Source organism: Aedes albopictus, chromosome 3 (assembly GCF_035046485.1).
Source record: "Aedes albopictus strain Foshan chromosome 3, AalbF5, whole genome shotgun sequence".
NCBI classification, from domain to species: Eukaryota; Metazoa; Arthropoda; class Insecta; order Diptera; family Culicidae; genus Aedes; species Aedes albopictus.
In genome coordinates, this window is record NC_085138.1 from 95,741,307 (window position 1) to 95,757,694 (window position 16,388).

General features: G+C 38.8%; 1 protein-coding gene across 1 annotated transcript in view; it reads right to left on the reverse strand.

The window, feature by feature from the left end:
- Positions 1–16,388, reverse strand: part of LOC109411303 (unconventional myosin-IXb) — a 252,594-nt gene that overhangs the window by 97,525 nt on the left and 138,681 nt on the right. Inside the window, exons 4-5 of the mRNA XM_019684868.3 lie at positions 10,754–10,890; positions 10,056–10,291 (exon numbers count right to left, since the gene is read on the reverse strand). Coding sequence (XP_019540413.3) covers positions 10,056–10,291; positions 10,754–10,890 — 373 coding nt within the window. The remainder of the gene's footprint in view (positions 1–10,055; positions 10,292–10,753; positions 10,891–16,388) is intronic.

Consider the following 16,388-nt stretch of genomic DNA (forward strand, 5'->3'; position numbering starts at 1 on the left):
GACGGGTCGGTCCTCGGCCGACCGAATACGGTAAGGGTGACCGTAGCACCTTACAAATGTCAATTTCTTGATTTTGCTTTGGCTGACCAAGCCATGTGGGAAATTACACTGTTGAAAATGCTTTGACATCCATGTGCACAACAGAACATGTGCTCGATGAACAAATTGAGATTTGAAATTATGAAAAGAAATCCACGTACTCCGGTGAGACTCGAACTCACGACTCCCAATTCGCTAGACGGGCGCTTCTATTCCTTCAAGCTACGGAGTCACTCGACTATCTCCGTCGCCAGCAGGCCTAGAACTGAACTCGATTCCACAATCGCACATGGTTATCTTCTTTTCACAATCCAAACCCCCTTCGGATGGGATTAGATGAACATCTAACACATTGTCTGTTGTGCACATGTATGTCAAAGCGGGAGAGGAAGTTATTTTTAATTGTCGAGAGCTTCGGGCTAATCTAATCTAATCCCATCCGAAGGGGGTTTGGATTGTGAAAAGAAGATAACCATGTGCGATTGTGGAATCGAGTTCAGTTCTAGGCCTGCTGGCGACGGAGATAGTCGAGTGACTCCGTAGCTTGAAGGAATAGAAGCGCCCGTCTAGCGAATTGGGAGTCGTGAGTTCGAGTCTCACCGGAGTACGTGGATTTCTTTTCATAATTTCAAATCTCAATTTGTTCATCGAGCACATGTTCTGTTGTGCACATGGATGTCAAAGCATTTTCAACAGTGTAATTTCCCACATGGCTTGGTCAGCCAAAGCAAAATCAAGAAATTGACATTTGTAAGGTGCTACGGTCACCCTTACCGTATTCGGTCGGCCGAGGACCGACCCGTCGAGAGTCCGACTGCACACTAATTGCCATACCAATAAGTGATTGGAAGGCAGTGCCCGAAGCTCTCGACAATTAAAAATAACTTCCTCTCCCGCTTTGACATACATGTGCACAACAGACAATGTGTTAGATGTTCATCTAATCCCATCCGAAGGGGGTTTGGATTGTGAAAAGAAGATAACCATGTGCGATTGTGGAATCGAGTTCAGTTCTAGGCCTGCTGGCGACGGAGATAGTCGAGTGACTCCGTAGCTTGAAGGAATAGAAGCGCCCGTCTAGCGAATTGGGAGTCGTGAGTTCGAGTCTCACCGGAGTACGTGGATTTCTTTTCATAATTTCAAATCTCAATTTGTTCATCGAGCACATGTTCTGTTGTGCACATGGATGTCAAAGCATTTTCAACAGTGTAATTTCCCACATGGCTTGGTCAGCCAAAGCAAAATCAAGAAATTGACATTTGTAAGGTGCTACGGTCACCCTTACCGTATTCGGTCGGCCGAGGACCGACCCGTCGAGAGTCCGACTGCACACTAATTGCCATACCAATAAGTGATTGGAAGGCAGTGCCCGAAGCTCTCGACAATTAAAAATAACTTCCTCTCCCGCTTTGACATACATGTGCACAACAGACAATGTGTTAGATGTTCATCTAATCCCATCCGAAGGGGGTTTGGATTGTGAAAAGAAGATAACCATGTGCGATTGTGGAATCGAGTTCAGTTCTAGGCCTGCTGGCGACGGAGATAGTCGAGTGACTCCGTAGCTTGAAGGAATAGAAGCGCCCGTCTAGCGAATTGGGAGTCGTGAGTTCGAGTCTCACCGGAGTACGTGGATTTCTTTTCATAATTTCAAATCTCAATTTGTTCATCGAGCACATGTTCTGTTGTGCACATGGATGTCAAAGCATTTTCAACAGTGTAATTTCCCACATGGCTTGGTCAGCCAAAGCAAAATCAAGAAATTGACATTTGTAAGGTGCTACGGTCACCCTTACCGTATTCGGTCGGCCGAGGACCGACCCGTCGAGAGTCCGACTGCACACTAATTGCCATACCAATAAGTGATTGGAAGGCAGTGCCCGAAGCTCTCGACAATTAAAAATAACTTCCTCTCCCGCTTTGACATACATGTGCACAACAGACAATGTGTTAGATGTTCATCTAATCCCATCCGAAGGGGGTTTGGATTGTGAAAAGAAGATAACCATGTGCGATTGTGGAATCGAGTTCAGTTCTAGGCCTGCTGGCGACGGAGATAGTCGAGTGACTCCGTAGCTTGAAGGAATAGAAGCGCCCGTCTAGCGAATTGGGAGTCGTGAGTTCGAGTCTCACCGGAGTACGTGGATTTCTTTTCATAATTTCAAATCTCAATTTGTTCATCGAGCACATGTTCTGTTGTGCACATGGATGTCAAAGCATTTTCAACAGTGTAATTTCCCACATGGCTTGGTCAGCCAAAGCAAAATCAAGAAATTGACATTTGTAAGGTGCTACGGTCACCCTTACCGTATTCGGTCGGCCGAGGACCGACCCGTCGAGAGTCCGACTGCACACTAATTGCCATACCAATAAGTGATTGGAAGGCAGTGCCCGAAGCTCTCGACAATTAAAAATAACTTCCTCTCCCGCTTTGACATACATGTGCACAACAGACAATGTGTTAGATGTTCATCTAATCCCATCCGAAGGGGGTTTGGATTGTGAAAAGAAGATAACCATGTGCGATTGTGGAATCGAGTTCAGTTCTAGGCCTGCTGGCGACGGAGATAGTCGAGTGACTCCGTAGCTTGAAGGAATAGAAGCGCCCGTCTAGCGAATTGGGAGTCGTGAGTTCGAGTCTCACCGGAGTACGTGGATTTCTTTTCATAATTTCAAATCTCAATTTGTTCATCGAGCACATGTTCTGTTGTGCACATGGATGTCAAAGCATTTTCAACAGTGTAATTTCCCACATGGCTTGGTCAGCCAAAGCAAAATCAAGAAATTGACAAAACGAATATGCCAAAAGAATTGTGGAAAGAATTCCTAACAAAATTGCCCCTGAAGTTTCCAAAAAAAAATGGCCGAAAGAATTTCTAGTGCCTATGAAGTTTTCGAAGAATAATTAAAAGGACTTACCGAAGGTTTTTCCTGCAATTGCCGTGGGAATTTACAAAGGAATTGCTGTATAAATTTCAATAGAATTACTAAAGCAAAACAAACAAATGTTTGAAGGGATTTTTTATGAAGATATTGTAGTTTAAAGTTTTTGTACGTCTCACAATTATCCTGGAAAAGTGTTCTTATGTTCACTTGATTATTTTCAAGCAATAAAACAAAAAGATTGTCACGATGAATGTTGATTTCGAACCGGAAACACAAATGGCAAGAAGAGTCTCTGAGAGAATCCTAAATCTAGGGAGGAATCTCGAGAGGAATCCATGAAGGAATTCCAAAATGATTCCTGGACAAATCATCAAAAGAAACTCAGGAAGGATGATTCCCTGGAAGAATCTCAGGAGAAATCCCCAAAGGAATCCCGGGAAGCAACCTTGAAAGAATCCTTGAAATAATCTAGGGAGGAATCTCTGAAGGAAACCTTAGAAAAATCAATGAAAGAATCTATAGAGGACTTAATAAAGGAATCCTGGGAAGAATTTCTGGAAGCAATCCCTGTATCAATCCCGGCAGAATCCCCTGAAGGAACTCCTTTGAGATCTGGGAGTAATTCCTGAAATAAACTCAAAAAGAGTCCTTTTGAATATCTTAGACGAATCCTTGAAAGAATCCCGGAAGAAAGCTTTGAAAAAAATCCTGTACAAACTCCTGGACGAATTCCAAGAAAAAATAATGTTGTAATCCCGGAACAAATCTAAGGGCAAATCCCGGGTGGAATCTCGAGAGTAATCTCGGAATCAAGAGGAATCCTGGGAGGAGCCTCTGCAGAAATCCCACAAGTATCTTTTCAGGAATCCCGGGAAGAATCCCTGAAGAATTTTAAACGGAATTCCAGAAAGAATTCATGGAAGAATCCTTGACAGAATCTTGGAGAAACTTCTGAAGGAATTTTAGAAGAAATCCCTAAAGAAAACTCGGGAAGGATCAATGAATGAATCCCGGAAGAATCCCCAGAATAAATTCCTTTGAAATCTGGGAGTAATTGCTGAAAGAAACTCGAAAGGAGTCCCTCTGAATATCTTAGAGGAATCCTTGAAAGAATCCCAGAAGAGAGCTTAGAGAAAAAAAAATCCGGAAGGAACTCCTGGACGAATTCCAAGTAAAATTAATGTTGGAATCCCGGAACAAATCTTAGGAGAAATCTCAGATGGAATCTCCAGAGGAGTCTCAAGAGGAACCTCGGAAGGAGCCTCTGAAGAAATCTCGGGAAGAATCCCTGAAAGGATTCTAGATGGAGGAATGAAACTGGAAGGAATACTGGGACAAATTCCTAATGGAATTCTGGGTGGAATCTATGGCGGAATTCCGGAAGGAATTGTTACCGGAATTTCAGAAAGAATTCATGGAGGACTCCTTGACATAATCTTGGAGAAACTCCTGAAGGAATCTTAGTGGAAATCCCAAAAGAAAACTCGGGAAGGATCAATGAATGAATCCCGGAAAGAATCCCGGGGGAAATCGCTAAAAAAATTCTAGGAAAAAACCTATAAAAAATCTCGAGAGAAATTAATGCAGTATCTATCCTGTTCGGATTTCAGGAACTGGTTCTGAAGCAGACTCTAGTTTTTGGTCAGCTCAACTGCAATAATTTTATTTTTATTAGTTTGTTATAATTTGTTGTGTTTGTTACTTACAAAGTAGTTTCCTTTTCCAGCCTTCGTACTCTTCCCGTTTTATTTTGATTAGCAACTCTACACCTAATATTAACAAATTCTCACTATTAGATTGTTTCATTCTTCTGTTTCTCTACTACTTACGTTTCTTTGATTCCGTTTCCCGTATTCCACCTAATTTAGCATATAATTCCCGAAACTGTCCGAAATTCAGCTTTCAATGTGCCGCAATCACCTAACCATCAACAATATTTATTTATGTTAATTTCATTCTTATTTCGTTTCAGGTTTTATTTTCATTTTTACTTACAGGTCATCAACGACATTAACCAGTCCTCTTCTACTTCAAATTTCAGTATTTTAGTTATTTTATACAGAAAAATATAGTTTTAATAAATCTCAAGCTTCTACCACTCCACTCATTTGATATTATTTACTTTTTCTCCCCCTCTTATTTTCTCTCTTCCGTGCCAGTTTTCAGATCTGACGTTTTGCCCATTCCAATTTCCAGGCCATTGTCTCCAGTGCCCAGCGGTGTTGACATATCCCTTCAGGAATTTCTGAAGAAATCCCGGAAGAAATCCCAAAAGTAATCATATGAGAAATCATTGAAGGAATCCCGGAACAAATCTAGGGAATATATAGAAGAAATACCAAAAAGAATCTGAATGTCGGAAGGAATCCCAAAAGAATCCTGGAGAAATCCTCGATGGAATCTCGAGAATAATCCGTCAAAGAACCCGGAAAGAATCTCGGGAGGAATTTCTAGAGGACACCTGGGAGCGGGAGGAATCTATGAAGGAAGGCCAAGTAAAAACCCAGGAATGAGCCTGGAGGCATCCCTGATGCAGACTCGGGAATAATCCTTGAAAGAATGCCGTAAGGAACCCTGGAAGAATTCCCTAAAGGAATCCTGGGAGGAATCAATGAAAGAATCTCCGGATGAATTCCCAAAGGAATTACAGAAAAAATCTGGAGAAATCTTTGACAAAATCCTGGAGGAATCCCTGAATGAATCGCAGGAGAAAGAAAACCCGAGAAAGACCAATGGAGGAATCCCGGAAAAAAAATCCCGAAAGGAATCCTGAGAAAAATGCCGAAACAAATCCGTGAAAAATCCAGGAGGATTGTCTGAGGTAATCCCCGATGGAAACCAGGTGACATTTTTTCCAAAACGATCCCGTGAGAAATTAAAGATGGCATCCCGGAAGAAACACCTGATGGAATCCTTAGAGTAATACTTGAAGGGATTCCAGGATAAATCCTGGGGCGAATTCCTACACGATATTTTGGAGGAATTACAGGAGATGAAAACTACTAGGAGAAATCCATGAAGAATTATCGGGAGGTTTTTTGAATATTTTCATAGATAAATCCCTGCGGGAGGCCTTGCACGCAGACCAAGAGCTCCGTGATATAAATTGCATCAAGTGCGGTAATTTTTAGTTTGACTCGACGCAAGGCTCTTAAACTTCCGTCAGCCGCGCGGTTGGCCACCATCGCCAGCACCACGCAAAATGCTGAGTACAAAAAAAAAACGAGATTTTTTCAACGTGTTGTATAAAATACAACCTCGAGTCGAGGTTTAAATGCACGCTGAACGGTTGTGTTGAAGACGCCATCTTTATATCTCTTCACTGAGTCTAGATATTAGCAACAGTAGTTTTTTCACCCCAGTGCCACCTTTTCGAAGGGTTTCTTACTGGTAATAACATTACCAGACTAACTTTGGCCAGATAAACATGTTTGCTTAAAACACCGTTAAATTGAATCCAAATTGAATCTTTTTGTGGGACTGAAATATCAAATCATACCAATCATACTACAGCATCATCTAGTGGGTAAATTTCTAACTAAAGATCATTTGAATAGAAGATGCAACTATTTTTCATTATGCAACTCATTTCAGTTGCATAATGAACCAGTGCGGAAAAGTTGGCCATTATGATATTGAAATGAGTTATATAAAATAGAAATTATGATACTGAATTGCATAAAAATCTATTATGATTATCTGAGACCCTTCCGCTTAACTTGTACGATAATAATAAAAAAAAAAAACAGATTAATCCACCTAGTGGTGATAGTGCCTTTCTCGTCGAATAAATACTCACGATCTTTCCGTCGACGTTAGCCAAAATGTTACTGAGTCCTTTATATAGAAAAGCAACAATTTTAACAAAGCCATCATCGATTTGGGAAACTTATTGGTGGTACATATTCCGATGTTATGTTCAACAGCAAAACAGAGCTAAAAATATTGCAAAATGCATTGGGACATTATGACCCTATTCACTACGGCAGCGGGGTGAGCGTCAGCTAATGCATGAAGAAGGTTAACTTTATTCACAATCACAGATTACTTTGTGATCTTCGACAAAGTTTTTTTAGCACATTTTAGGCTATATTTTATGTATTATCATTGGTAACACGATTCATGTGAAATTTGACCTTCTTACGAGAAAAATGCAGAACATGGAAATTTTCCATTCAAATTTCAATCGCAATAAGAAGACCGAGGGCTCAACCAGCCACACCCAAATTTTGAGCTGTAATTTTAGAAGCAAAAGATTGAAGATTGAAAAAACTTTATGCGGTGTTGATGCGACCAAATTTTATTTTTTCCATAAAACGTTGATCCATCCTACTATATATTTACACCGCAGGAATCTGAAATGGTGTGATTTGATGAGATCGCTTTGGTCACGATTTTGTTCTCTTGCATATATGAAGACTTTCACCATTTCTTCACTAATAATCCTACCCAACGTTTATCGCTTTGACGTTTATTTTGTTCACTTTTATAATTCCGATATTTGATGTGCAGCTTGCATGGGTTTTGTCAATTTAACGATTAACCACTTCCGGCGGGACCGATTCCGGTTATCTCAAATATGATCTGAGACTATGTTCTTGTCAACTGTTCATTGGGTTACCTAAAAACCCGAATATTAATGTGATCTGAGGCTATTTTCTTGCTAACCGTTCGGCAAATTTTTGAAAAAGCCACGATTTTATGTGTCGCATGCATGATTTTGATTCACTTCTATTCAATCACTTCCAATGGAACATCCGCAACCGATTCCGTAATACTATTACTAGTTCTAGATGTGGCCTGAGACTATTTTCTTGTTGACCGTTCATCTGATTATCAAAAACGCCGCTCTGGCTTGGTTTCCCTCTATATTTTACCACTTCCGGCGTGTTACTCGTCTCATCACCAGTTCTGGAACACTACCGGTTCTCCCAAATATGGTCTGTGATTATTTGCTGGCTAACTGTTTATCATGTTACTGAATAAATCATTGATATGTCGCATGTATTGGTTCTCTTTTACATTTGACCATTTCTGGCGGGACACCCGGAATCGGTTCCGTAACACACTGATATTGCTTGCGTCTATTTTTTGCAACTGGTCATCATCATGTTACCTAAAAAGCCACGATACCTCAATGCATGGGTTTGGTGTGAGCCTATTTGCTTGCTAAGTTTAAAAGGCTATCAAAAAAGCCGCACTTTGCTGTTTTGCATGCATGGGTTTTTGTTCAATTTTATATTTAGCCGCTTTTGGAGGGAAACTCGGAACTAGTCTCGGCACTACTGGCCGTCCCTAATGTGGTCTTAGCCTACTTCCTTGATTAGCGGTCATCAAGTTGTCGGAAAAGTCGTGATTTGATGTGCCGCATACATAAGTTTTGTTCACTTTTATATACGGCCACTACCGCCGGGACACCCGGAACCAGTTCCGAAACACTACCGGTCCAGATATGGTCTGAGTCTTTTTTTATGCCAACCTTTCATTATCATAAAAGCCGCGCTTTGATATGTCGCATGCATGGATTTGGTTTACTTTTATATTTGGCCGCTTCCTACGGGACATCCGAGACCGGTTCCGGAACACTACCGGTTCAGATATGGTCTGAGACTATTTTCTTGTCAGCTTTCATTAGGTGATCAAAAAAGCCCCGCTTTGATATGTTGCATGCATGGATTTGATTTTTTCATATTTGGCTACTTCCGGCGGGACACCAGGAACTGGTTCCGGAACACTTCCGGTTCAGATATGGTCTGAGACTGTTTTCTTGCTAACTGTTCATCAAGTTATCGAAAATGCCGCAGTTTGATGTGCCGCTTGCATAGTTTTGGATCACTTTTATATTTGACCACTTCCAGCGGGACATCCGGAACCGATTCCGGAACACTACCGGTTCAGATATGGTCTGAGATTGTTTTCTTACTAACTGTTTATCAGGTATTCGAAAATGCCGCAGTTTGATGTGTCGCATATATGTATTTGTTACATTTTTATGTATGGCCCCTGTAATGTCGCGCGGAAAGAATAACGTTCACTCTCTCACTATTTGTTAACACTTGGTTTGGTTCACTACTCTTACTTACAGCGTGGTCGATCGGCAAAAGAGATCACCCAAGGGGGACGCATGGTCTTTTATAGCAGACACAACAAAAGGCATTGTTTTACAATGAAGAGATTGTATGAGGGAGAGTGTGTGGTGAAAGTTGTCACGGTCATAATCCATTATGTGTGTGTACAATTATTTAGTTTTACAAGCTCACTACTACCTAACTATTAGATGGATTCTGTAGCTATAGTAGGGTTCACAACAGCCCCTTCCAAGGGTACTGGTCCGGAACACCTAAATGGCCATAACTCCGGAACGGCTGGACCGATCCGAACCATTTTCAATAGGAAACAATGGGACCAGATTCCGCGTCGAATGAACCATCGGTCATTAAAATCGGTTGAGGTTTACTGCCAAAAAGTGATGTGAGTTTTTTGTACACACATACAGACACACACACACATACACACATACACACACACAGACATCACCTAAATTCGTCGAGCTGAGTCGATTAGTATTAGTATATAAAAAGTCATTTTTGGAGTGAACATATAGCCTTTCCAGTACACTTAGTGTACGAGAAAGGCAAAACAGATCACTGATTGTTGTATTCCTCATTTCACATTTCAATTCAAATTACATAACATTGAAAGTAATATTCGATTTAAATTACCTTCTTTATATTCCAAATGTACATTTAAATTGACTCGTATACGTTTCCACTTTATTGGTAATTATTTTTGCGCCCACATTGAAAAGTACAGAAAAGTTCATTAATTAACCGTGAGTTTACAACATATAATCAACATTTTTGCTAGAGTTGTCATTACTCATTATCATTCTATTTCCTACGTGGGTACCACTCTCGTTAGTCAACTTCAAAGTTTGCCAATTAAAACGAAATGAGAAATGCGACACAATGAATTGCAATTGTAAATCACCCGTGTTGACCCATTTCCATACGGTACGGATGCATAATCGAAACACCGGGAATTTTTCTCAGCAACAAAGTAGACAACGGAACGACACGTTGATAAAAAAAAAACAAAACAGGTAGCTATGGTAGGCAGAACGGACTCACCTGATTCCGTTTCTCCTTCAGCATGTTGTAGTAGGCGTTGTCGGCGATGGCAAAAATGTGCGGCGGCAGGATGGGCCCGATCCGCTGGTTCTGGTACAGCCGCACATACTTCGGGTTGTAGATGGGATGGAACTTGAATGGGTTGACCGCTATCAGGATGCTCCCGACGTAGGTGTAGATGTGGCCAGCCTCGAAGCGCTGCCGCAGGTTCTCCAGCAGCGTCGCCTCGTTCAGGTCTGATCCCCCGGGGGAAAGGGTAGGAAGAACGTAATGTTAATAGAGTATTCTTTACGGAATTAACACTACTTTCGATGTTTTTTTTTCGAAAGGCTTTTGTTTCAATATTCTTTCAGATTGTTTTGAATACAAACTTGATTCTTGAAACATTGTGAAAGCTTTACATTTACTATCATTTTTATAATTTTTAATGCAAAGTGAAATTTAAAACATATTAGTGGTGTGTTATTTGCATACCTTTATATTAGATTGAAAATAAAATAAAAAGAAATAAAATAAAAACAAAAATGCAAAATAAAATAAAAAATAGAGAAAACAATAAAACAGTGAAAGAAAAAGTACTTGTTAAAAACTCAAATAACTGAAATTATTTTTTTTTTAATTGTCATTGAAAGCGAAGCATACAAATACGATCAGGAATGTTTTATTATACGCGAATTTTCCCGGAAACCCCAACTCACCTGGCAATTGGCACAAATCAGGATATTCTCTATTTTCTTTCTGAAGTAGAAATGGTATAAAGTCTCTTAGTATCTGTGGATCCAGTCCATAATTATCTAGCCAAGGAACATCGCTTTGTCTTTCACGTAAATAAAACCTGCGGAAAAGAGGGGGGAGAGAGAGAGAGAAAAAATAACATAAGAGAAATGGACGTTGTGGTGCGGTAGCACTGACTGGTTATAGACTTATAAGTAGTTTCCTTGATGTGTCTTAAAATAGCTTATTTTTCCATGTGGGCGGTTATGGAGCTCGCTCTTGTTGGTGATTGCTTAGTGTTTGCTGTTAGTGCCCGCCACAACTCACTCCTAGTCCAATTTTAGTTGAGGCAGGAAGAGTGCAATGCTTATAGATAGACTTCCGAAAATTTCTTATTATCTGCAGGAACAGTGTTTTTCAACCTGACGATTGAATAAATGGATTGGTCAGGGAACAACAGGTACAAATATAGGGAAGAAATGATTGAAGCAGAGCATAGCAGATTTGGAGTAAAAGTTGTTGAAAGTTATGACCGCTGATGACTGATGAAATGGTGAAGTCATTTTTTGCTTCACTCTCTTTGATTTACGTCTTCGAAACTGTTGCATGAATTGCACAAAATTTGATTCCCACAGAAACTAGGGTTATTCGCCAAATAAAGGAACGGTAAATACTGGGGTTTTTGTTTCTCCGTGCATAATTCCACGGCAGTAGAAAATATCCAGTGAACGTCCCAATCCAGTCATTACTTATACTTCCCATTGAATTTGATTTCCCTTAAATTCCATTCTCTAAGAGAAAATAGAACATTTGAATTGGAACCCAAATCCGATCTGGAACCCAAATGTTGAGCTCATTCTTAAGCTGACCCATCCTAATGTTGACCGATTATCTCTAATTGTAAAACTATTCATTCCGGTAGTCGAAATTTTAAATCATCTGTTACAAATTGATCAGATTTTCATTTTCAAGTTTCAGGGATGTTCCTGAAGAATTTCAAGGACTTTCAGGGAGTTTCAGGAGGATTCCGGAGCGTTTTTCAGAGGATTCAGAGGGAATCTGGAGGGAAAGAAGTTTCACAGGTTTTCAGGGTTTCGGGTGATATCAGGGAAATATTCTTTATTTCGTCAATCCAAAGTAGACTAGTACATAGACATCGTCAAACTTGGGCATTTTGTATGAAATAGGACCGGTGGTCGTATTGTGTTGTAAGACACTATATATATAAATGCAATGGCATACGTAGGACCACGCATAACTCGTGAACGAAACGTCCGATTCGTCACCTTTGTGACTTGGACTTGAAACGTTAAAAAACGCAAAGATTGCCGGAGGCAGCTAGTTAAACATATTTTTGAAATATATCGACTACCTACTACTATATCCAAGCCTGGCAATTCAAACAAACACATTTGAGCGATTCCAAGCAACAGCATCAAAATTAAGGAATTTTTTTAATTCATGATTTTCTATTGAACTGAAACTTTGCACAGTTTTACAGTTCCATCTAAATCGCCATTTTTCGATATCAAATTTTTATTTTGAATCACGACTAACTTTTCAAAAGGGTGTATTTGAAAATGAGTCAAAAATATTTAAAAATCTGCACAGCCAAAATGGTTCATTCGATTGCTATGAATTTTCCAGCAAAGTTAGATAACTAAATGGTGATTCCTAAGAAAATATACACTGTGAAAAAAAATCTTTTTTTACATGAAAAAATATGATTTTTGCCACAAAAACTCAAATAACTCAAAACCCTATCTTTTTACCAACGTAATTTTTTTAGGGAAGACGGTCCATTGTATTAGCAATCTACCATAAAAATTTGGTGATGGTAAACTGATAAACAAAAAAGTTATAACATTTCAAACATTTCACAATTTTCACATTTGGTAAATATTTTTTTCTGTGTAAATTATTTCGGTCAGAAATCGCAGTTTGATGCTGATTTTATTGTTCAGCAAAGTAAGATAACTAAATGGTGATTCCTAAGAAAATATACACTGTGAAAAAAATCTTTTTTATCATTAAAAAATATCATTTTTGTCACAAAAACTCAAATATCTCAAAACCCTATCTTTTTACCAACGTAATTTTTTAGAGAAAACGGTCCATTGTATTAGCAATCTACCATAAAAATTTGGTGATGATAAACTAATAAACAAAAAAGTTATGACAGTTCACACATTTCACAACTTTCACATTTAGTAATATTTTTTTTCAGTGTAAATTATTTCGGCCGGAAATCGCAGTTTGATGCTGATTTTATTGTTAATGGCCTTGCGTGAGTAAAACAAGCTGTTTTTATTATGTATTATGTATATTATATGTACAGTAATGTTCCGATTTTATCACGCTTTCCGCGCATTAGTCGTTTATTCATTAATTTGCTGTTACATTTGAAGACAAGTGTTTTCCCTCTTCTTCAAGATGAATGTTGAAAGCGTGTTTTGCAACGTTAAAAATATTGAAATGGGTATAGATGTTGAAGAATATTTCAAAGCATTTTTGAAAATGGGCGTGATTAAATTGTTTAAACCAGTCTCTTTTAGTTTATCTATGGTGCTTTCGGTGAGATTTCGTAACTCTTTTGAACATTTTTTTTTTCATCAAACGGTCTACAAGAGAGAGTTGAGTTGAAGACCTTTGAGAAAGCGACTGTTCATTAGGCCGTCCCTTATTTTGCAAAAATTGGAAATGTTATAAGTTCGTTGGTGGAAAATGATCGTTTTAGCTAAGAAATGATCGTGTCAAAATTTGAAGTCTGTATCTCAAGGCTAAGTGGTCCCTCAAGGGGTCTAAAGTTGTCAAAAAATATATGGGACTAAAAAACATGAAATTTCTTACGACGAAAAAAATATGCTATTCTATTAAAACCGTAATTTTAGGACCCAAAAGGACCAAAAATGTGCTTAGAATTGCGATATCTCTACTCGTTTCCGAGTTATTGACAAAAAACAATCGAAAAATCAGCATTTTTGGCCATTTTTTTTAGATCCCGAAGGAAACTTACCCTATTTTGTTCAATAACTCAAAAACGACTACAGATATCGCAATTCTAAGCATATTTTTGGCCCTTTAGGGTCCTAAAATCATCGGTTTTAGTAGAATAGCGTATTTTTTCCCCGAAAAAAATTTCATGTTTTTTTAGTCCCATACATTTTTTGACAACTTTAGACCCCTTGAGGGACCACTTAGCCTTGAGATACGGACTTCAAATTTTGACACGGTCATTTCTTAGCTAAAACGATCGTTTTCCACCAACGAACTTATAGCATTTCCATTTTTTGCAAAATAAGGGGCGGCCTACTGTTCATGTTGTTCGTTAGATTATAATAAACAAAATCACTTATTAGTTTTAACTGACTAGTTTGGTGTTGTTTGCTTGGCTGAAGAAAAAAATACTAAAAAATCTTTAATATCCATAGCGGTAGTATTTTTTTTTTTTGCTTTTTCGTGAGCATTGTCATGGTATGTATAAAGACAAACAAACGTAACACTGAAGAAATTTTCATTGACCACGCATTTGAGGCCGTTCATAAACCACGTAGACTTTTAGGGGGGGGGGGGGGGGGTCTGACCAAAGTGTACGCTCCATACAAATTTAAAAATTTTTGTACGGACAAAAGTGTTCGAGGGGGGAGGGGGGGTCTAAGATGGGCAAATTTTGATCTACGTAGTTTATGAACAGCCCCTTTAACGATCATTTTGAATCTTGGTTGTGGCTTTCGTAACCAAAAGAGCGCCCATCGTTTTTCTTTGCGTTTGACGTTTCACACTAGTTTCACTTCTGATGACGATATTGCACAACGCAGTGTTTCGTGAAACATTTCCACCAGGTGGTGGTAGTGTGAACTGGGCGATGGATTTTCACGAAAATTGTTCTAGGCGTTTCATCTGTTTGTCTGTGGTATGTACCTCTCATGCATTTGTTGTTGTTGAAGTTACTCGCATTCTTCCGATCATAAAGTCTGTTCTCTAAGAGGTAATTTTTTTTGCAGATAAACTAGACGTATACGCGTATATAAAACATTTATTATACAGCTTTTGTCTTAAAAATAAGTTTAATTTCATTTTTCTTATAATCAACAGCTTTTCAACACTATCAAGGGATTTTTTCACCAGTCACGTACAATAAAAAGTATGACACTCTCAATATTTTTGATCACAACACTGGATCGCGTCTAAGTTTCAAATAGATACTATAGTAATTATGAAAAATCAAACAAAAATATCATGAAAACAACTTGGTTAATTCAGGCGGTAGCCTTTACAATAAAATCAGCATCAAAATATAATTCTCAAAATAATTTACACAGACATTTTTTTTTATATGTTAATCAATGTAAAAATTGTGAAATGTTTGAAATGTCATAACTTTTTTGTTTATCAGTTTACCATCACCAAAATTTTATGGTAGATAGCTGATATAATGGGCCATTTCCCCTTAAAAATTGACGTTGGTAAAAAGATAGGGTTTTGAGATATTTGAGTTTTTATGACAAAGATCATATTTTTTTTAAGTAAAAAAAGAAATTTTTTACAGTGTATATTTTCTAAGGAATTATCATTTAGTTATCTAACTTTGCTGGAAAATTCATAACAATCGAACAATCCGTTTTTGCTGTACAGCTTTTAGAATATTTTTGAACTATTTTCGCATACACCCTTTTGAAAAGTTGGTCGTGAGTGAATATGAAGGTTTAATATCGAAAAATGGCGACTTAGATAAAATTGAAAAACTGTGCAAAGTTTCAGATATTTTTGAAATGGTCGCTCAGGATCGACTGACATGACCCCGTGGAATTCCTCATTTCATAGTTTTATTATCGAGTGTCGATAATCTTTCAATTATATTGCTATACACACTACAAAAATCAATTCCGCGCCAAATCCGCGCGAGGGCCAAATTTCATGGGTAAATCCGCGCCAAATCCGCGAAAATCGCGAAATCCGCGAAATTCGCGAAATCCGCGCTGTTGTAACAACCCTGAGGTTATTCCTGACTTCCAAAAAGAGCTTCATGTCATCAGCATAAATAAGTAATTTGACTTTTTCAAGAATGAAGGAAATGTCATTTACGTACAGTATGAATAAAAGGGGACCTAGATGGGAACCTTGAGGAACTCCAGATGTGACTTGAATTGGATTAGATTGTTTTCCATTGAATTTTATTATTTGTTCTCGGTTCGTGAGATACGACACACCCATACATTAACACACCCTTGAAATCCCATCTCTCCAGAGCGAGTCATCGATGTTCGTTGCTGCTAGGCTACGGCAGCTAACCTTGAGGGTGCGATATGCACTAGCCCCTCTCTGAAGCAATACCTTCTTGGTGGTTCCGGAGAGACGTAGGGTTTGGCGACCATAGGAATGTGTTTTAGTGGGTCGAGGAAAGAGTAGTCCTGGCTTCTACCGGCACTGTAGAAGACGGCCTCATCCCCACACTACCCTAACCTTCCTGTTAGGGTGTCTGATGAGCAGATTTATCCCCCTATGGTTTAGAAGGAAAAAAAAAAAAAAAAAAGAAATCCCATCAAAACTTCCTGAAACCCTCTGAAACACACAAGAACGTCTCTGAAATCCCATGAAAGGTCCCTGAAAACCCTGGAA